The sequence below is a fragment of the Microcaecilia unicolor genome, chromosome 2, assembly GCF_901765095.1.
Source record: "Microcaecilia unicolor chromosome 2, aMicUni1.1, whole genome shotgun sequence".
NCBI classification, from domain to species: Eukaryota; Metazoa; Chordata; class Amphibia; order Gymnophiona; family Siphonopidae; genus Microcaecilia; species Microcaecilia unicolor.
Genome location: NC_044032.1, coordinates 402,271,677 through 402,294,932, shown reverse-complemented (window position 1 = coordinate 402,294,932; position 23,256 = coordinate 402,271,677). Strand labels below are relative to the sequence as shown.

Sequence of the window (23,256 nt, the reverse complement as noted above, 5' to 3'; positions counted from 1 at the left end):
ACCAATAATGGAATAGTCACATAACAAGTAGCCTGAGCCAACAGATTTATTTTCTACTGAACATCATTAACTTTGTATGAACTTGGCGGTTAATAATGTGCTGTACTGGACAATACTGGCACATTTAGACTGACTCTGGACAGAACTTCTGCATGAAGGAAGCCCTTCCCTCATTATTCAATACCCCCCTGTGAAATATAGTAGTAATAAAAAAAAAAAAGGCAGGTGCAATTTTATAATATACCACTGAATTCTACAAACAAAAGGAGCAAGTTCTCACATGCCATCTTTGTCTTTTGATGTAGGCAGAAGAAAAAAAAAGATGTTAAATGCTCCCAGGTTTCAACCTAAGTAATGTTTTTTTTTTAATTGTACTTAGTCTGATTGTTAAGAACCTGATTCTCATAACATAATGTCTGTTTTGGTGGCCATTTACTAAGTGAAAACATCTCTGCACGAATACAGGGAGTCCCTATAACCAGCCCCTCGAAATGACAATGATTTACAATTTAGAACTAATTACTACCCTAACTGATGAAGCCAGTGCTCCCTCTGTGTATATCCATATGCTGCACAAGCTGGCATTTTGAAAATATAAGTGAGATCAAATAAAAATGCTGCCAACAATAAAGAATGGCAAGGATTGAGCAGCTCATAGGTTTGCGTGCTTTGTTTTGGGTGAACAGGGATGACAGTTGCACAGAGGAAAGGGAGACACACCTAATTGACTTCAGCTTTTTGAGGTCACGCCTTCTCAGTCTAACCTCCTTGCTATCTGCTGACTTTAGGCAGCGTCAGCAATCAAAGCAACCTCGCCTCCTGCCTACTCCGGAGGCTTTACCTCTGCAGAACCTCTGCCCGCCTACGTGGGAACAGGAAGTTGCACAAAGGGAAATCTTCTGGGGCTGGCAGGAGGGCGGAAGCAAGGCTTAGCTGCTTTGATTGCTTGCCGATGTTGCCGAAAGTCAGACGATTGCAACACTGGAGGGTGGCCGCACAGGAAGAAAAGAGATGCCAGACCGCGAGAGGAGCAAGGAAGAGAGAGAACAAGAGCTCCGGGGGGGGGGGGGGGGGGGGGGGGGGGAGAGGTGTGTATACTGGCTAAGTGCCCACACCCTGGAGGGGGGGGGGGGGAGACTAGGCCCCCAAGGTCCCACATAGCTATGCCCCTGCTATAGTGCGTCTCCAAATCTGACTCTGTAGTCACCCATCAAAGAAATTAATCAGATTTTACAGACAAGACCTACCTCTAGTGAAACAATGCTTCCTTGGGTCCTGCAGTCCATTGGATTCCAGAAAACTCACTATTTTATGTTTTAGAAGCATTTCCATTAATTTACTTACCACAGAGGTCAGACCTAACTGGCTTCTAGTTCTCAACCTCCTCCTTACTTCCAGTTTTGTGAAGAGGGACCACATCTGCCTGTCTCCAGTCATCTGGGACTACTCCCAGCTCTAGAGAAGCATTGAAAGGTCAAGACAACAAAACTGCCAGAACTTCCCAAAGTTCCTTCAATACCCTTAGCAGGGACCCACATAAGCTGCAGCGTCTAGCACATGCCAGATTAGCCCCAGGTATTCAGTGCTGGTGCCCAAATATGGTAAAGGCAGCGGTATGGTAAATGCACTATAGCAAATTTTAATAAACATAAATACTAGAGCCAGCTGCTGGATATCATTGTAAATGGGCATCCGGAGCTGTAACAGCCCATGAGACAGAAGCATTTACAGCCCTTGCCATCCCATTTCTCAACCAAAACCCAGTCAACATTCATGGCAGTGCAAAGTACAACTGCTGGGCAAATTGCTGTAGCCTGAAAGACAGTATGAGCGGGTACAGAGCAGGGCTTCCCAGGTCTCTCCTGGGGATCCCATAGCCATCAGGTTCTCAGGATATATGCATGAAATCAATGTGCATGCTTTGAAGATTCAGTATATGCAAATTGGTCTCATGTATATTGATTGTGGGTATCCTGAAAACTTCATTGGCTGTGGGGGTCTCCAAGAGAGGTTTGGAAAACCTGGTACAAGGGATAGCCTCAGTGAAAGATTTGTATATTTATATGTGAAAGACATGTAATCAAATGTATTTGGGGAATGTGGGTAGAAGACCTGGTATTAAGCTGAGTTGCAAAGTGTGGATGACCCCAAAGAGTGAGATTTTTTTTTTAGATGTTGCATCTGAGGTATAAATCTAGAACAATTTTATTTAATATATTTTATTTAAATTGCAATTGTCAAACATACAAAACAGTTTGAGCACATGCAAATTTTTATACTTTCAATCCCTCTAAAATCCCACCCCATCCCACCACAACTAGAACAGTAGTGTAAGGGCTCCAAGAGCAGTGACTGATAGTGAGATTAAGCTTTAAGGATAACAAGGTTCATCATACCAAAATGTCTTGCTGCATATAAGTATTCCACGTAACTGTAGAAGGTGTCCTCGTTTTTGTTTAGCTGTAAGCTTGGACATAACACAGCAGTAGTCCGCCTTATTGAAAACATGTTCCACTGAGAGCACAGTAGTTTGTTTCCATTGCTTCGCCACCAGTATCCAAGCAGCAGTATAAACATGAGTCAAGAATTGATGAAGTTCTTTCTTGACCCCTGGCATTCATACATTCAGCAGATAAGTATCTGGTTTAATGGTAGGGAGCCCTGACATTAACCAAAGTAGTTGACTATGAAGAGCAATCCAAAAACTTTGAATTCTAGGACATGACCACCATATATACAAAAAGATGCCTGGGCCTCCACACTGTCCCCACAAGCTGATCCCGTCTTAATATTTGTGTCAGTTTATGGGGAGTAAAGTATCACTGATATAACATTTTATATCCATTTTCCACTAAAGGTGTAGCTACTGAGATTTTTAACTGATAATTAAAAAACATTTCCACTGTGACTATTCATATTAGGAAGATAGCAATGATTCCCACTTATATTGATAAGAGAGTAATAGCTGAGATCTATGTAATAAAGCTTGATAAGTTCTAGAGATTTCACCTCCGCCAGTACCTGATCTCATTGCATACTCTTGAGCTCATTTTCGAAAGAGAAGGATGCCCATCTTTCAACATAAATCGGAAGATGGGCGTCTTCACAAGGTTGTCCAAATTGGTATAATTGAAACCCGATTTTGCACGTCCCCAACTGGTTACCGTCGCACTGACGGCCAAAGTTCAAGGGGGTGTATCGGAGGCGTAGTGAAGGCGTGCCTAACACTAGGAAGTCCTTGACCCATAATCAAAAGAAACAAGGACGTCCCTGACGAACACTTGGACGACTTTACCTGGTCTTGTTTTTCTTATGACCAAGGCACAAAAAGGTGCCCGAAACAACCAGATGACTACTGGAGAGAATTGGGGATGACCTCCCCTTACTCCCCCAGTGGTCACTAACCCCCTCCCACCCTCAAAAAACATCTTTCAAAATATTGATTGCCAGCCTCAGATGTTATACTCAGGTCCATCACAGCAGTATGCAGGTCCCTGGAGCAGTTTTAGTGGGTGCAGTGCACTTCAGGCAGGCGGACCCAGGCCCATCCCACCCCTACCTGTTACGTTTGTGGAGGAAACAGCGAGCCCACCAAAACCCACCACAAACCCACTATCCACATCTAGGTGCCCCCCTTCACCTGTAAGGGCTATGGTACTGGTGTACAGTTGTGGGTAGGGGGTTTGGGGGGGGGGGGTTCAGCACATAAGGTAAGGGAGCTATCAGGCTCATTTTCAAAGCACTTAGCCTCCCAAAGTTCCATAGAAACCAATGGAACTTAGCCTCCCAAAATGCTTTGAAAATATGCCTCATTGTCTCTTTGCTTAAAATGTGGGTGGTCTGCTATTACCTTTTATCATGCCTTCTGGGAATGTGTCCTTATTACGTTTTTTGGAGGTTGTTGATGAGATACAGGGAAAGGACCTCCAGTGCCCTATTTAATTTCTCCTGGAGGGTATACTATTGGGCCAGATATCAGCTCTGGGGGTCAGGGATAAGAATCGGTGAATCTGACTAATGAAGGCGTGCCTGAAATATTGGACCAAACCAGAAGCACCAGCCTATTGGCATTAGAGGAATGCTTTGCACGAATTGGCATTACTGGAGCTTCAAGACACACATTACACATTTAAATCTCAATGTAATTTTTTATTGTCTGGAGGTTATGCACCCACTTCTTGGCACCGAGAGCTCATAGTTATATTTTAAACCAATAAGGGGAGTGCCTTATGGTTCCACTGGTTTCTTCTGTATTGGTCATGTTGTGGTTCTTTTTTGGTTGGAGAGAACTGTGGAAACTAGAAGAATGGTCTAAGGTTTGGCAATTAAAATTCAATGCGAAGAAATGCAAAGTGATGCACTTAGGGAGTAGAAATTCACGGGAGAAGTATGTGTTAGGCGGGAGGAGTCTGATAGTTACGGACGGGGAGAGGGATCTTGGGGTGATAGTATCTGAGGATCTGAAGGCGACAAAACAGTGTGACAAGGCGGTGGCCGTAGCCAGAAGGTTGCTAGGCTGTATAGAGAGAGGTGTGACCAGCAGAAAAAAAGAGGTGTTGCTGCCCCTGTATAAGTCGTTGGTGAGGCCCCACCTGGAGTATTGTGTTCAGTTCTGGAGGCCGTACCTTGCTAAGGATGTAAAAAAAAATGGAAGCGGTGCAAAGAAAAGCTATGAGAATGGTATGGGATTTGCGTTACAAGACGTATGAGGAGAGACTTGCGGACCTGAACATGTATACCCTGGAGGAAAGGAGAAACGGGTGATATGATACAGACGTTAAAATATTTGAAAGGTATTAATCCGCAAACGAACCTTTTCCGGAGATGGGAGGGTGGTAGAACGAGAGGACATGATATGAGAGTGAAGGGGGGCAGCCAAGAAAAATGTCAGGAAGTATTTTTTCACGGAGAGAGTGGTAGATACTTGGAATGCCCTCCCGCGGGAGGTGGTGGAGACGAAAACGGTAGCGGAATTCAAGCATGCGTGGGATAAACATAAAGGAATCCTGTGCAGAAGGAATGGATCCTCAGAAGCTTAGCTGAGATTGGGAGGCGGGGCTGGTGTTTGGGTGGTGGGGCTAGTTCTGGGCAAGACTTCTACGGTCTGTGTCCTGAAAATGGCAGATACAAATCAAGGTAAGGTATACACAAGAAGTAGTACATATAAGTTTATCTTGTTGGGCAGACTAGATGGACCGTGCAGGTCTTTTTCTGCCGTCATCTACTATGTTACTATTTGCTCACTCTACTGTCATTTTTTGGGTAAGAGTGTGTGTGTGTGTGTTGGGGGTGGTTGGGGTTTGTGGGGAAGGGTCGGGGGGGGGGGGGGGTTGTGTTAAGGTGGGTGGTTGTGGCTGTTAACTGTTCATGTGTCACTTGCCGCTTTGAAACATTAAAAAAAAAATTTGTAAGATTAGACTGTGTTTCTGGTTTGTCACTGTTGTTTTGTGTTGGTCATCAATAAAAACTGTTTAAACATAATATACCTTTGGGGCTTTGTGTTTAAGAAGGAACAAAACAGTGGAGAATTATTTTTTGACAGTGAAAGAATATTTATAGGTGTCTTATGAAAGGGGGTGGAGCTGAGGACAAGCTGTGTGTCCTGTTTGGCTTCCAGTTCTGTGAAACCCCACCCTGTGTGAATGTTGTGGCTTGTAACCTGCTTGTGTGTGAGGTAACGCCTCACCTTTGGTTGTGATGTCATAACCTGTAACTTGCTCATGTGTTTGTGATATAGACATTGGCCTTTTGTACTAGCAGGAAGGGCTGGTCTGGGAATTGTAGTGTACCATTGAGCACAGTAGTTTCAATTACTAATAGGTGATTTGTTACTAGCTACAGCATTGCATCCTTAACTCAGGAGACTGAGAACTCCCTCTCCCTATATTTAAATGTCTTGCATGTGGACTAAACAGGATGATGAATCTCAAAGGGTTCGTATGTGGAAAGCTGGCCCATCGCGTAGGATTACCTCAGTAGCGTGGGAAGCGAATAGTTGAGATGTTCTAGAGATTTAGATCCTATAATAGCATTGGGTATTTTAAGTTAAAAGTGGGAGCTATAAATTCAAAATACATTTGAAATAATGTTTCCTGTTGGTCAGGCAAGCAGCTGATGGGGAGCAGCGCACTGTGTTGTACCCCCAGTGTGGTCCGGAGAGCGACAGGGTGAAGGATGTTGTGTGTGAGAGAGACTAATTGCTCTGACTGCGTCAGTAGCATCCTGGGAATCGCTTTCCGATCACATGAGTGCCGAATTTTCAGTTCTCTCCATTAGTCAGCCATTTTGGTCACCACCCTGCGCTTCTTGCACACAACAGCCAATGTTTCATCTCCCTTCTTGGCCGGGCTCTTGCAGGCAAAGAGATTGAAATCGCGCTGGGAGCTCCGGGGCTTTTTTTTGCATTTTTAATTTTTTTCCCATGCTTTTGTATTTGCATTGTCGGTGCAGTGGCTTGTGGTAGGAGACAGAATAAAGCCGAGCTGGTCTGAGGCAGGATAATCCTTCGCGCTGCTTGATCTGAGATCTTAGGGCCTGCCTAGGGAAAGAGATAAGAGAATCGGGGAGCAACGAAGCATCTTTGCGCTTGTTCTCTGGAAACGGACACCGATTTTTCTTTTTAATTGCAAGCAGTTCGGGGGGAGGGGACAGTACAGCTGAGTGTTTGTGTGTCGTGATTTTTATACCCCATTCCTTCACCCGAAGGCGCTGCTTTTTTTGTCTGTAGGGGTCTTTTTCTCGTCGGACTAGCTGAGTCATCATGTCCGCCCTGACGCCTCAAAGCGATATGCCAACCCCTAGCACGGACAAGATCACCCAGGCGGCCATGGAAACCATCTATCTCTGCAAGTTCCGAGTGTCCATGGACGGCGAGTGGCTCTGCCTGCGCGAGCTGGATGACATCTCGTTGACCCCTGACCCCGAGCCTACCCACGAAGGTATGCGCCCACCCCAATCCGACACCTTTGCTGCTGCTGCTGCTGCATCAACATCATCTCCCTCTCCCATTCCTGCAGGGCTATGGGGCTGGGGGCCACAGGACTGTTTGCAGGAGGGGCAAATACTGGGCCTTTTCCATCAGGGGTGTGCATGTATCCCCTCCTGCTGCTGCATAGCAGCATGCATGCATGCATGCTGCATAGCTGCATGCATGCATGCCTAGTCTGAGATATGCAGCATGATGTGCTGTGTCACAGCAGTTCAGAAAGGGGGTGTGTAGAATCAGAGCTGCTTGTAAACAGCAGTTCTGCTTCTGTCTCATATATGCATATCTCTGATGGTATGGCTTGTGTCTGTGCAGCCTTTTTTTCCGGGGGGGGGGGGGGGGTGCGGAATTAGCCAATGTCAGTTATAAAGGTTCAGAAGTAAGAGTGCCTTATAGGCATCTGGTAAGTAAGGCCACTACGGCCTGGATAAAATCAGTGCAGATGAAAAGAAGTACCTACATGAAAGCCTTCAACGCATAATCTGAAATCTTTTGTGTTTATAGATGTATAGGAGTGCTTAAGGGTAGCAGAGCAACAAGCCAACCTCTGGTGTAAAGAGCCTGAGTTTATCTTCAAAAGAACAGGCAGGAACTGAAGATTAAATTTGAAGTATGCCCCATGTAAAGCTGATGATTTTTTTTCTAGTCTAGGATACAAGGAGCAGCAGGTTTAGCTTCATCAAGCCATCATGTGCATTTGAAGTAAAACTCCAGCCTAAAGATGGCAATCTTTTATTTTCACCCCTTAGTCTTTCTCCCCCCCCCCCCCCTTCACATTTGAGTGTTCATAAGGGCTTCTGGTTAACAATATCAAACAAAAATCCATGTGTATATGTGCGTAAATATAAAATATTGCATAAGGTAGGCAAGAGTGGAGGAGGAAGCAGGCGTTCAGCTAGCTGAATAGTTAATGTTTTGTTTTTGTAAGTTTTCATTCTCCGTACATTACAGTATAATGGAATTATTTCATTTTTACAATATATCGATTCATGTTCAACAGTGTGCAATCCATTGCTAGGTCAGTTGGTGGTATCCTGCTTTATCTTCATGGGAATTTTAATGGCTAGTACGTGAGTGCAGCTGTCAAGGCAAGGTGTCTTTTTCTGCAGCTGAAGCTCATTGAATTATAAACCAGCAGTGAAGAGAGAATAAGGTCGTAGTTCCCAGTACCCTGAGACAGAGAAAGGTACCTGTAACAAAGCACACTACCAAACCAGAATGGCCTGATTTTTAATCTATTTTCTCCCAAGGATAAAGGGCATGTGTCTTGTGGTGCTGCAGTATGAGCTGTGAAAATAAGATTGGGGGGGGGGGGAGGGGGAAGGCTAGTGAGAGCAGAACCCGGAAGGGTATTAAAGCATCTCATAAAAACAGATATTGTTCAGGTTGCTGGATGGAGCTAAGGCAATTCGTGCATGATATCTTCAGCACCGCCATAAATGGGGGGAGGGGAAGGAGCCTAGACACAGAAGCATGTATAAAGTTCAACATAGGATTTCTGCAGTGTTTGAGCCTAGGCCTCTTGTGAATTGCAGTTCACTCAATCACTTCTGGGGACCAGTAAAGCTAGGTATGAGGAGAGAGCAGCAGGTTTATATAGTGAGCTCTCCGTGGCAGCCTCTGCTATGATGCCAAAGAGATGGTGGGTGCCTTCTTATAGATTAGGTTACCTTCTAGTGTTTTGTGGAGTGAAAAGGCAAGGCTAGCTTGGAACAGATTATATCTAGAGCAGCCCTTAAATAACAGCCTCACTTTGGGGTAAGGGTGTGCTAATAGGAGCCAGTGGTTTTTTACATTATTGCTGTCTCATCTTGATTTATGTTAGGAATTAAAACTTAACATGGTTTGTATGAGAGATCCAAGATTTTTAGGGGCTAGCCCTCAAATTTTTACATGAGATTAAATATGAATTTATGTACAGTACTGAAAATATTTAAAATTGAAGTTAAGGTGCAAGCATCTCTGTGTTAAATTTTAAACAGATCTGAAAAGGGACTTCCGAACTGTGTGTACATAAGTATTATAGATATAGCAAGAAGTGATCTCCCATTAAATATACTAAATGTACAGCATCAGTGAGTCGGACTAAAGTGCTTCCTTCACCTTGGAGTATGACCACGACCTACGGTGGCCAGCGTTTCGGTGTCCTGCCTCAGGGTTCTGTGGTCCGCGTATTATCTCATTCCATAGCAGAAGCAGGCAATGATGCTATGGAAAGCTTGAATAATAATCTCTATGTTTAGATAATCTGATTTTGTTTTTCTTTCCATTCAACTTTATTTGTCTCTCTTTTTAGATAGGTCTATAGAGAAGTGAGGTATGACATTTGCATACAGACTGAGTTTAGCCAAATGATCTTTATTTTGAGTTAGATGAGCGAGTTTGTAGACATCTTTTCACTTCTCACTGAATTACTATTCTAGGGACAGAACCTTTTTCTCACACAGAAGAAATGTATTCCAGCTTTTGTTAGAAGTGAACTAAGCCTTTTCATTCAGTCAAAGTGTAGCAAACAGAAGAATTTTCCAGAACATTTGTTAAAGCCTTTATATGTTCTCCCAGTGGAGGTACTTTGTTGTATAAGTACGTTGTGCTTTAGTACTGTCGGATTCCTAGGATCATATAGAAGTCCATTTTCTCAAGTTCCCTACAGCAAAAATAAAATGGTGATATGGAAGGCATTTACCGTCCCAAACACTGTGCACATAAAATATTTGCAAAACAGTTGTAGTTTTCTTCTACTATATTCCCTTTTTCTGTAGAAAGATATTATTCGCAGCCTTGAATATTCTGCAGCTAAAGAGAGAACTAGTTCTGTTCTACCATCTAGAGTTAATTGGTGTTTTGACGGTATACAAGATTTAAGGTATTGTATTGTAAAGCCAGTTAATATAGGATTCGAAGCACACTGAGCTGTTGGTAAGAAGGTCTAGCCTAGTATAGGACAGGGTAATTAAACAGTCCCTTCAACTGCTGTCTTTATCCAGCAGCAGGCATGCAAAGTCAGTTAACTTGTTCTTGGGTCTTGACTACGTGAATGTCATCACGAGCATGGAGAGATCGTTGGAATCATCTTAGGGAGCATTTTGAAGCAGAGAAGAAGCTCCTCCTTGGGGAATCACACAAGAAGAACTCCTCTGCATGGACGATTACCACTTGAGAATCTTCAATGGAATGGCCATTAGCATCTATGTGCAGTGATCTTCAGAGTCCAGTCAGGGGGCCGTAAGACATCAGAAAGAATGGACTGGGGTGCCCCTTTAGATTTCTAGATTGCTACTTCTTGTGTGTATACCTTACCTTGATTTGTATCTGCCATTTTCAGGACACAGACCGTAGAAGTCTTGCCCAGAACTAGCTCCACCACCCAAACACCAGGCCCGCCTCCCAATCTCGGCTAAGCTTCTGAGGATCCATTCCTTCTGCACAGGATTCCTTTATGTTTATCCCACGCATGCTTGAATTCCGCTACCATTTTCATCTCCACCACCTCCCGCGGGAGGGCAGTCCAAGTATCTACCACTCTCTCCGTGAAAAAATACTTCCTGACATTTTTCTTGTCTGCCCCCTTCACTCTCATATCATGTCCTCTCGTTCTACCGCCCTCCCATCTCCGGAAAAGGTTCGTTTGCAGATTAATACCTTTCTAATATTTGAACATCTGTATCATATCACACCTGTTTCTCCTTTCCTCCAGGGTATACATGTTCAGGTCCGCAAGTCTCTCCTCGTACGTCTTGTAACGCAAATCCCATACCATTCTCGTAGCTTTTCTTTGCACCGCTTCCATTTTTTTTTACATGCTTAGCAAGGTACGGCCTCCAGAACTGAACACAATACTCCAGGTGGGGCCTCACCAACGACTTATACAGGGGCATCAACACCTCTTTTCTTCTGCTGGTCACACCTCTCTCTATACAGCCTAGCAACCTTCTGGCTGTGGCCACCGCCTTGTCACACTGTTTTGTCGCCTTCAGATCCTCAGATACTATCACCCCAAGATCCCTCTCCCCGTCCGTAACTATCAGGCTCTCCCCTTAAATGTGCTCCCAATTTTGGAGCACTTGCAAAAGCCTAATAAGAATCTGCTTTTGTGAACTCCAGCCTTGGAGCACATATATACTAGTGCAAAAATTCCTACTACGAAGAGGAAGTACACAGACTTGCTTTCTCCACCACATCACCAGCGCAGTGTTAACACCTCGTTAATAGAGCCATCTGATACTGCAAAAGAGTTGTAGACTGACTTACCATGCTCCATTCAAGCCAGTGTTTATGTTGGCTGATTAATTTTTATCCTCAGTATCTCTCCAGGTTTCAGTTGCTACCATGGGTTAAGGAGCCCTCTCGCTCTTCTGGTCTTATGCTAGTGCAGAGAGACTTGGTCAGGTCCCAAACTCTCTTGTTGTGTAGTTCAGATTCTGAGCAGGAACCTGTGCATTTGCTTTCAGCCTCTTCTGCAGACTCATTCCCATCTAATGCAGAGGGCCTCTCTAGTTTCTTTTGAAATCCAGCTGCCCTCTCCAGATAATGAGGAAGAGGGCTCTACAAAAATTCCATCTAATCCCTTTCCACCACTGTGAAGACATATATATGCAAATCCAAGAAGACAGGAGGAGCCTCCATGGAAAGTCAAAGCAAAACAGCAAAAGTAGAGGCTGACAAATGCGCTAACCAATAGGGAGATAATATCAAAAACCAGTTTATTCAGAATATTCATATCAATATCAAGGACCCGACACAGTCCGTGTTTCGGCGCCAAAGCGCCTGCCTCAGGGGTCACAATCAACTTTCTCTGAGAAGAAGCTGATAGGCTTGAATAATTACTTTATGTATGCAAGTTAATCCACAGAGAGAACAAAAGAACAGCCAACCGACCAGCAAAACACCATGTGACAAGAAAGACATATATGTGACCATCTCTGGGAAAAAGTGACTAAAGTTTCCAGGAACAAAAAATGAGGTTTTAATGAATCCTGTTAGAGAAAATAGTTTGTAATACAACACCAAACTCCATTCTTCTGTCTGAAATTTTTTAAAAAAAAAGTTACAGAAATTCAAACATATAACTTTTACAGACTATTATAGACCCATGTCATGAAAAATCAGCCATTCTCAACATTTTGGATTTGCTACTTCAGTCACCTTTTCCTAGAGATGGTCACATTTCATATGCAAAATTTGTCATCAAGGTGGCCAGAATAATTCATTTTCTGTGTCAGCAGGAAACTGAACCAAAATGTGATGTTTTTGATCTTCTGCAACATATATATATGTACCTGTTCATCTCCTGCTCAGACCTAGCTGCACTGTATGTGACAGAATCCACTTTTTGTTTCCAAATATTAGGACATTAAAATATAAATTCCAACCAACTCCAGACTTTAACAAGGTCCTGTTGTCACACTCTATAGTTGTAGTTGAAATAACCAAGAGCAACACCCCCCCCCCCCCCCCCCCCCCCGAAAAAAAAAAAATGCCAGGATTTCTCTAACATTCCTACAGTGGACTCTTTTATGTTAGATCAGTTCTACATGCTCAAATCCAGATAGCTTCTATACTAGCAGAGGCCAGTGAGTGTGACACTTGCTTCATCAGAAAAGCTTATGTTGTCTTTGAAACCTCAGCTATAGTTTCCACCTAGGCAGTTACAACCAGATATTAAGTGTGCTTGCGAGCTGGCTTGCGTGAATATGTCAACTCCAAACTAGCCGATGCTTCTTGTGCTGGAGACTTTTTATTTAGAGAAAAAGAGATAGCTGACATAATTAAAAAACATTGTTCTACTATTCATCATCAACCTCAAAAAGGTCAATCAACAAGGTCAGTGACCTGTTGTCCTAAAGCCAAGATTGAGCGGGAGCCACTTGTTCAGGCTGTGCCCTCTCTTTATAAGCAACGGCCTTCCTTTTGACTGTTCCGAGCCTCCAGTCCCAGAATACTCATCCTGCCAGCCTATAAGAGGTCCGGTTCATTTTTTTTCCAGCTTGGCAGGGGATTGTTGGACACATGGGTCTTCTCCATAATCTGGGATGGATACCATCTCAGATTCATGAGCCATCCCCCAAACTGACATTTTATCTTGGACCCAGACTCCTACCAACAGTCTCTTACAAGAGGAAGTCCTCCTTTCGAAGGGCATAGGACCTGTTCCACCACAGAAGTAGTATTGAAGTTTCTACTCAAGATTTCTTCTTTTCTTATCTCAAAAAAAGGCAAGAGGCTTATGCCTTATACTAGATTGCAGAAATCTCTTTCCATTTCCTTCTTAAGGAGAAGTTCAGAATGACCACTATCCTTCAATCTTCCTTTGCTCATCAAAGGGGGAGATTGGCTGTATAATGTGTATCTCTAGAATTCCTATACACATATTCCAGTACATTGTCATTACAAGGATCTCAAGTATACACTTCAATGCAACCATTTCCAGTAAAATATTCTACCCCTTTAGCCTGTTGTCGACCCCCCCCCCCCAAAAGGATATTTTCAGCTTGCCTTGCGGTGGCTGCAGCCCACCTTCACAAAGAAATTTAGTGGTTGTCAGCTTCTTAGGCTTCAACTCCTGAAGAAAGCAATTGCTATTTTTCTCTGTATGGGATTTCTTACCAACTTTCAAACGTGCATGCTAGGTTGCATCCAGGGTATAATTGCAAATTCCAGAACAAATGGCTGCAGCTGTTAAAAATGCAGCATCTTCAGTGGGAACTCAAATTACATTGGGATCAGCACATCCAACCTCTGTCCTCAATACTTAACCCACCCACTCACTCAGTTACACCTCATGCTACAGTGGTGGACTCACAAACCCAGCCTAGTAGTTGGTATATCCTTTGCACTGTGGCAACTTCAGTTAATCCTGACAACAGATGCTTGAAATTGAGAGTGGGGAGCTCATCTTGACAATGAACATTCACGGAATATTGTCTAGATATGAAGCGGTTCTTCATATCAACCATTTAGAACTATGATCAATCTTCTATGCCCTTCAGGTTTTTCTTCACCAGTTTCACTGTTCCTCTACTGATTCAGATAGACAATCAAGTGGCAGTGTTTTATGTGAGCAAACAAGGGGGCACAGGCTCTCTGCCCTTTTTATTTATTTATGACATATCCCGCACTATCCCAAGTAGAACTCGGGTTCAATGTGGCTTACATAGCAATTAGAAAAGCATGAACATGTTCAAAATATATTAACAGAAAGTAAAATACTTCATATAATGTTAGACTAGTAAAACTTGTGTTTAGGAACAGTTATAATTCAATACTTAGGCGCACTAACATTTTTAGCACGTGCTAACACTAGAGACACCCATAGGAATGTATGGGTGTGTCTAGCATTAGTACGTGCTAAAAACGCTAGCTCGTCTTAGTAAACGGCCCTTAGTTATTTAAGCTAGATAATTGAAATATGGAGGAAAAAGGTAAAGAGCCAGGATTAACTGGGATAGACGGGAGTAGTGGGAGGTGGGATAAGGTAAAAATTAATGCCATGAGTTCATTTGTTCCTTAAAGGCTAGACAGAAGAATTGAGTTTTCAATATAAAACTTCTTTTGCCAGGAAGCAGCCAGAATCTAGGACTTTGCTGTAGTCAGTCACATGTAGATACAGGTGACGACAATCCTGGTCCACAAAATCAATTAGCTGACAAGCTCAATGAATTGCACCTGAATGGAAATCTGAGTTCTTTCAGGAGTAGGGCATGATTCAGACCAAGTTGTCAGCAGAGAAAATGCAAATCTTCCTCTCTGCTGTTCGATTCTTCTCCACACCCCCCACTTGCCATGACCAGCTACGGATTCTCCTGCAATTCCATGGACTTGTTTGTTGCTCTCTGCATATTCTGGAAAGCTGACGGGGTGTTCCATGAGGACTGGGTTGAGTAGCTCTATCCTATTCCCCTTATACCCAGAGTTCTCGCAAGTTCCAGCAAAGCCAAAGCAGAATAACAATTGTAGTAGCTTACTGACCTTGAGAAAATTAGGGTATGATTAAGACCAAGTTGTCAGCAGAGAAAATGCAAATCTTCCTCTCTACTGTTCAATTCTTCTCCGCACCCCCCACTTGCCATGACCAGCTACGGATGCTCCTGCAATTCTATGGACTTGTTTGTTGCTCTGAAAAGCTGACGGGGTGTTCCATGAGGACTGGGTTGAGTAGCTCTATCCTATTCCCCTTATACCCAGAGTTCTCGCAAGTACCAGCAAAGCCAAAGCAGAATAACAACTGTAGTAGCTTACTGACCTTGAGAAAATTGGTGTCCTCTTTTTAGAAAGGTAGCAGTTCTCTCCTTGTAAGCTATTGAAATTCCCAGCACTGTTAGGGCTGTCTTCTTTGAGCAGACTTGAAGTCTCTTGCTTTCACAGCCTGGAAACTGAGCAGTCTCTAGTTTCTGCTATAGGCATTCTGCAGCCTATCCAAACCATTTTTATTGCTGTTTGGAAGCATACACTAGATGACCATATGCTTTCAAGTAGAAGAGATTTTCAATCTGATGCTCTACTAATGGCTATGACCCTATCACGTATTGCAGTCTATACTATTTATATTGTCTTGGTCTTACAATCTAAATTAAGGTATATCTCAGTGTGCTGTCTGCTTGTCCGTTGTCAGATAACCTTCCAGCATCACAATCTCAGATGAAAGGTTTGATTCATGTAAAGCCTCTGTTACAAAATATGTGGTCTAAATTTGGTACTCGTTTCTCTTATAAAGTTTCCATTTGAACCTTTGGAAGCTGTGAGGGTAAATGAACTTTAGGCTTTGGTAACATACAAACCCTATATGTAGTTCTGTCATCACAAAGTTGTTATTCAGACACATCCCAAGTTCTTGCCTAAATTGGTGACACCCTTTTATCTAAATGAAGAAAGAGTACTTTCTACTTTCTGTATGAAGCCCCATTCAAATCCTCACGAGAGAACCCTCCACACTCTACACTGATGGGCAGATGATCGAAAGCCCCCCGTTGTTCCAAACTGAGCTCTAAAAATAGCGCTGGAACAGCGCGGGACTTTACTGCCCCTATGATCAGATATAATAACATGCAAATTTAAGCACGCTATTATCTGTGATCATAGGGTACAGTGCGGTAGGATTGTGCCTGAGCGAATCCTCCTGCACTTGTTCGACAGATCTGGGCTATCAAAAGCCCAGACCTGTCAAACACAGGGGCTTGGAGGTCCATGGGACCACCAAACCCCAAGCACCCCACCATGAACCAAGTGACACAAGTTGGGGAGGCTGGAGATTCAGTGGCTCTCCAGCCCCCTAACCACTCCCCTTATATCCCCTCAAATGGAGCCCTATTGGCCCAGTGGGCTGCAAGTCAATTCCCCCCCCCCCCCCTCACCTGGTGGTCTAGTGGCCCTTCCCCACCCCCTACCTTCATTGGAGGCAGGAGGTCACCCCCCCCCATCGGCATAGCCTCAAAAATGGCGGCGCCCTGCCCAGCGCATCCTGGGATATGCTGGGCGGGGCTTGATGTGTTATGGGCAGGGCTGGGCGTCGCCATTTTTTGGCGGGTTCCGATGGAAGAGGAGGGAGGCCACCACTCTCCTCAAATGAAGGTAGGGGATGGGGAAGAGCCACTAGACCACCAGGTTGGGGGGTGAATTGACTCATGGCCCACTGGGCCACCAGGGCTCTATTTGAGGGGATACTAGGGGGGTTAGGAGGATGGAGACCTTATAAAATGCAGTACTACAAAATTCTCTTGTATCGTGGGAATAAAGTTTTTAAGAGGCAAAAAAAATCTAATGTAAACACTTATAACCTGTTAAATCCTTGAATAGGTTCAAAGTGACAAGAAAAACTATTAAAGAATAAACAAGAGGTGGAAATCTCTTTCTTCGACTAACTTATTATATTTTTTAGCTAGCTTTTGTGGGCTAACACTTCTTCCTCAAGTCCAATGAGCATAAGTACACATACCAGAAAAGAGAGGGGCATTTTTCTGCTGAGGTATCTGTCCCTCAGACAGATTTTGACTATAACTATAACTCATATAATTTACCAGCTTTCATGTGGTGGTTATACCATGGCAGTTTGGATGTAGGGAGCTGTGCTCTTTGATACACCTGGATCTAGCTATATGGTTTGGCATCTTTGATTTTCACTCTCATCCCAGACTAAAGCAGGATCTTGCGATTCTTCGCAATCTGGTGGTGGTAACATAAAAGGCATGTCTTTGGATATATGTTCCTTCTCTTCACATCTCTTTCAGTTCATTATCTACCAGTCATTAGAAAGCTAATAATACTGGTGCTGACCATTCATTAGAGATATTGAAAATCCACCCCTTGCTTGGTGAGTTGGCCACAGGTGCACCAAATTTAGAAGGAGGTTGTGGTTTTATGAGGCTTTGATGTATTCTGAAGCTTTGTTTGCTCTATCCTATCATTTGGAAAAATAACTAACCTCTGTGTCTCCTCTACTCTTTTCATTTTTATTGTAAATTTGTTTATAAAAGCTTTTGTGACCCTACATCTTAAGCTGCTATCACTGCTTTTTATTGACCAGTTCATTTTACAGTGTATTATTTTCAAGGCTAAAATTATTTTTCTTGAATCATAACTTTCTTACAAATGTTGTCTCTGTATTTTAAAACTCTCCCTTTCAGTTCTTTATGGCTCTTTTTCTTTGGATCCTAGTTTGCATGACATTTTATCCTTGTTTCTTTCTTTTATTTTTTTGCTGTTTGCAAAGACTCTTGGGAGGATTTGACAGAGTTGGTGGAGCAAATGCGTGATGATACTGAAGGTGCGTGCCACACCGACATCTTTCAACTCTTATTTACATTGTATGCCGACTTTTTTTTAGTCACAATCTTGAACTTCAGTTGTGGATTTTGGTTCCAGTGGCAGCAGTTGTGTTTGCGTATGCATGCATTGTCACTTTTTACACATTACACATTATACTTTTTTTTTTTGTCTTAAATATATGTGCACTGAGGGTACCCCCTTAAGGGAAAAAGACACAGGAGTCCTTAATTGGTTTCTGCCACAGGTCCTTCCATAGGCCAGACCTGGTAGTTAGATGATTTTTACCTAGGGGTTCTCACACAGAAAGGTGTTGAGGGAGGCACTACATAAGAGAAAAGGGATTGACACTTGGGTATTTTAAGTCTTTAGACATGAAGTAGTTCCTCTGGCTCTCTCTATTCCTGGTGCATGCCGGGGTGGGCACCTCAGACTAGTTTATACATATCTGCAAAATACTTGCACAAATACACCACTCTAACCTTTTGTACCTTAAGCGGGCACACAGTCGGTGTTCAGTTCCCTGGACAATTCTATTCAGCAATGAAACTTCTTTCCCTACTTGTTAATACTTCTAGTTAGAATACAGAGCATGGCTCATGAAATTCTTTCAAGTATATCTGTGTTGCTGCTGTGTGCATCTCTGACCTGGAGAGGAGAGGAGTAGGATGATTTGAATAGTGCTATACCTAAACATCATACCATTAAATGTTACTGTCACACATTTCAAAGGATGAATTTTATGTTAACCACAGGATGTCATTGATGCATGGCTTCTTCATGACTAGTCGACAGTACTCATAGCAACTATTAAGAAAACTGTACAGTTAAGTCACTCAGTTTCACAGTAGAATTCTTTATTATAAAGAAGATTAAATACCGATCTGACTAACTAAGAGGCAGCCCAGCAGGCGTAAAAATGTGGTTGCACTATGGGGGAGTGGGGGGGAAAGCATTTAGTGCGTGGCTGATGGAGCTATTTTAAATCTGTCTGTGCATATCTGTGTGTTTCTATAACCAGGTGAATAAGGAAGACAGGAGAGGCAGTTCCAAAACTGCTACATTTCCATGTATTAAATTTTCTATGCTGCAGAAAGCGGAACTGTTTCTTCTCCAAGGATAAGCAGGCTTATTAATTCTCACAAGTGGGTGATGTTGACTCACGTCTCCAGGTCCGGGACTTATAAGTAGAACTTTGTGAAACGCAAGACACGTTCCACCATGCATGCGCACGTGACTTGCCACCCACCGCGAGAACGTGGACCCGACCCTGAGGCGACGAGTGGATTCAATGTTCTCATCATCGAGGCACCTCGATGACACGCTTCAGTCAAAGGCCAAGAGGCATCGTCTTTGCTCGCCCTCGACACATGGTGCCGGGAGCTCTGGGGTGTCGAAGGATTCTGCACCTGAGAAGCGTCAAAGTCAGGAGGACCGTTCCGCCTCCATATAGAAGGTGCCGATGCAGCAGCCTTCCAGCAAGACCCAGCTCCCGCATCGACCCTGGCAGCTCTGCAGCCTGCATCTGAACCGGCACCCCGGCCTTTCCCAGTGTCAGTGCGGTGCGGCCTCCCACACCAATGCCGCATGCGGCTCCAGTGTCGACTGCCATCCAAGCTGGTACTCCATGAGTTACGCCATGAATTCCTTGTTAGGAATTGGGAGTCCCCTCTGTCCCAGTCATGCCGAAGAAGATCAACACCCAGTATCGAATCCACAGTGCACCTGGTTTTGATAAGCCTCAGTTGCCTCACAATTCTGTGGTGGTGGAATCCACTCTCAAAAGAGCCAGATGTTCCAGGGACTATGCCTCAGCGCCCCTAGGCAGAGAAGCTAGAACCGTGGATTCTTTTGGGAGGAAGATGTACCAGGCTTAAGTACTCATCTCCCGAAAACAATCATGCTAGCTCTTCACGAGCATCAACTTGTGAAACTTGGTGCACAAGTTGTCAGACCTGGCTGAGATGCTCCCTCCTGAGCAGGCCGAGTTACTTCGCCAGTTGGTCAAGCAGCAGAAGATGTGTCGAAAGTTTTTGGCCAGGGGCATTTAAGATACTTTTGATGTAGCATCCAGGATCTCTATTTAGAGTATAGCAATACTCAGACTCTCATGGCTGCCTGTTTCTGACTTGGAACATTCTGTTCAGCACAGGTTGGCGGATGCCCCATGCTTGGGGGATAGCCTTTTTGTAGAGGAGGTTGCTGACCAAATCAAAAAACATACTGATACCATCTCTTCTCTCTCCCACTGGGCTCCTCCTGCATCTGCCTCCTCAGCTAGGAGGACTTTTGGCAAATCAAGGAGGAGTACCTATTACTATCAGAGGTGTAGGTACAACTCTTCGACTCGCCAGCCTGTTCAGGCTTAGCCCTAGTGCGCTTGTTCATGTCAACAGCGTGTGCCTGAGGCCCCTGCTGCTCCCCAGTCAAAGTAAGGGATGAGCTTTTGAATGGCTCCAGCAGAGCATAGCCGCAGTAAAAGTGTCCGTCCTGGATGATTTGCTGGTCGGAGGGAGAGGTCATTCCATGTCAAGTGGTCTGCTGCGGGACCATAACGGATTTCGATGAAATTTTCTGTGAACATTCATACATGTCCCCAATGAACATTGGTAAAGTTTTACGTTCGCCAATGCAATACTTGCTGAGATATTGACCCCATTCTGCAGCCTTCTATGGTATGACTCTGAGATTTCGGCAACTTTGAGACACTGTATCTCCGGCAATATTTTGTTGAGAGAAACAAAACTTGGCCATCTTGTATAACTTTTTGCGCTCTATTAAACAAAATAATAAAAAAAATCTTCATGTGCGATTTCCATGAAGAAAACTTGGAGCAAACTTGGTCCGAAAAATTTGCGGCACGAAAAAATTGTAAAGTTTGGCTTTTTATATCTCTGGAATTAAAGGTGTGATAAACGTGAAACTTTGCACACAACAACTTATCAAAACAAGGTTTTCGAATATAAAATTTCATTCCCCTAATATTTTCCATTAGTTCACAAATTGAGTGTAAAGTTGATGATTTTTGCAAAAATGCCAAAAATAGGGTATTTTTAGCCCACTTTTACAAAAAAAGACCTTCTGGAAACTCTTTTTAATCATTTTTATTAGAAAGAGCATGTTCCAAACCCCTTAGAGTAGGGTTGGTTTTTCATCGCTGGCATATAAGGCCCTAGAAATAGGGACAAAGTTGAGGATGTTGCTATCGCAACGTCATTTACTTCAACATGCATTTTTCTATATTGTCGTTTTCTTTCCATTTCTGCTGAAGTTTAAAGTGTATAATTCATTTTTTATATGCTGTATGAATCTGTTAGTCTACTAGCAGTGCTTCTACACTAATGACTTTGGTTAAATATTCATAAGTACCTTATTGATGCTGCACATTAGCATGTTTCGGCTATAGGATTCTGTACTGTGCAGATGTAGTATGTTTCTGTCATAACATAAGAATCTTTATAACTTCTCTTTTTCAGATTCGCATTAATTTAATAAATTATTAATTATTGCAATTTTGCTTAATATTTGAAAAATGAATGTCAGAGTCAGCTGACAATCCCACTTTGCGTTGTTGGAAAAAAATTGTCGTCAACTTGCCACCATGGTTCATTTTATTCTAAAGAAATTGGGCTGCATTATGTGCACAGCTTGTCCACCAATGAAAAAATTCTCATTAAAAAAATGCTCATTACTCGGCGATCAGAGGTTGAGTTCACAGACGACAACCAAATCTGCCTGCATCACAAAGCGATGTATTTGGAAAAGTACGAAATGAAGCAAAAGTCGTGCTGCGACCCATTCGACAAACAAAATCACATAGTTAAACATGGACTGTTGAAAGTCGATCTAGCCATGTCCGATGATTTGAAAAAATTGAAAATAAATGTGAAGCCAGGCCAAAAAATGTGTTCCACGTGTAAAGCCAAATATGTTTCTATGGTCGAAAGCGAGGCAGAGTCATCGTCATCAGAAAATTACGATATGGACATTTCAGACACTCTTGATCAAAGTTTGACAGATTTGTGGACTTCTCCATTAAAAATTCGAAGGTTGGCCAGTAGGGATAAAACTGGATATGTGAAATGAAAAATTGAACGCGTGCAGAAAGTGGTAGCAGAAAAAATAATGGTAGCTGCTGCAGTATCATCCGAAGATATTGGACAAACTAGCAAGTCGTCTGCTAAGGAATGCCTGTCATGCCAAGATTACACTGACCTAATCGAAGATGTGAAAACGAAAATTAAAATATCCAATAGATCCATGAAATTCAATTATTGACTTTGGCCCAAAAGAATTGGTCAATACCAATGACAGCAAAAATGTTTAGTGTTTCAGAACGTATGGTTAAAACACCACGAAAATTAAAGCAAGAGAGAGGCATTTGTGCACTACCGGATGCAAAAGTTGGCAAACTGCTACCAAAGGCAATCGCCGACAAAGTTTGAGATTTCTACGAGGATGATGAATTTAGCAGGATGTGCCCTGGTAAAAAAGATTTTGTTTCTGTTCGGCTTGATGGATTCAAGGTTCAAAAACAAAAGCGGTTGCTACTGTGCAATCTGAAAGAACTGTATGTAGCATGTCGAAACAAATATGGTGCTGAAATTGTTTTTTTCCAAATTCTGTGAGCTCAGACCAAAGTGGTATGTTACTGTCGGTGCCTCAGGCACACATTCCGTCTGTGTCTGCACCATCCATCAGAATGTTAAGCTTATGCTACAAGGTGCCAACATTAAAGAAGACTACAAGATGCTCATGGGAAAGGCAGTTTGGGATCTGGACGCCAAAGATTGTACGTTGCAGCGATGCCAAAACTGTCCTGGTGAAGAGGCACTGATAGCATATTTGGAAGAAATATCTGAGGACTGGGACTCAGAAGAATCAATAGAATTCAAACAATGGGTTCATACTGACCGTGAAACGCTCGAAACACATGTTCTCACTGTTGACAACTTTATTGAAAAACTCGCTAGCAAAATTTGGAAACTGACTGGCCACCATTTCATTTCAAAACATCAAATCGAATATTTGAAGTCATTAAAAGCTGGCCTAAAAGAAACCGAACTTATCGTACTGATGGATTTTGTGCAGAATTACTCGTTTGTTGTCCAAGATGCTGCTCAAGGCTTTTACTGGGAGAATTCACAATGCACAGTGCATCCATTTGTCGCTTATTATATCAATAAAGATGGCGTGCTGCAAATTGTCAACTGCTGCATAATTTCTGATCATATGCAACATGATACGATTTCAGTGCACATGCTCATTCAGAAGTTGATTGAGTTTTTGACGAATAAAACGAAGATTACAAGAATATACTACTTTAGTGACTGTTCAGCAGCACAAAACACAGCAGCCAGGCTTACGTTCTGAAAGTCGCGATTCGACAGCGCCAAACCTCTACGAGAGAAACCGCATTGGCTCCCAATTAAAGAACGTGTTACTTTCAAAATCTGCACCTTGGTCCACAAGATTATCTATGTAGAAGCTCCGGGTTATATGATTGACCTCAT

At 43.1% G+C, this 23,256-nt stretch overlaps 1 protein-coding gene across 9 annotated transcripts in view; it reads left to right on the top strand.

Moving 5' to 3' along the window:
- Positions 1-23,256, top strand: part of RUFY3 (RUN and FYVE domain containing 3) — a 137,060-nt gene that overhangs the window by 14,298 nt on the left and 99,506 nt on the right. For 4 of the 9 annotated variants that reach the window (XR_003940660.1, XM_030190641.1, XM_030190637.1 and 1 more), the window contains exon 2: positions 17,691-17,744. The exons of 1 other annotated variant lie outside the window; for it this stretch is intronic. Coding sequence is in view for 7 of the 8 variants with exons in the window: in XM_030190641.1 (XP_030046501.1) it covers positions 17,691-17,744 (54 nt within the window). In the remaining variant the exon portion in view is untranslated. Of the gene's footprint in view, positions 1-6,062; positions 6,939-17,690; positions 17,745-23,256 lie in introns of those variants that run through there. 4 more of the 9 variants (XM_030190644.1, XM_030190640.1, XM_030190643.1 and 1 more) reach the window with 4 other exon arrangements.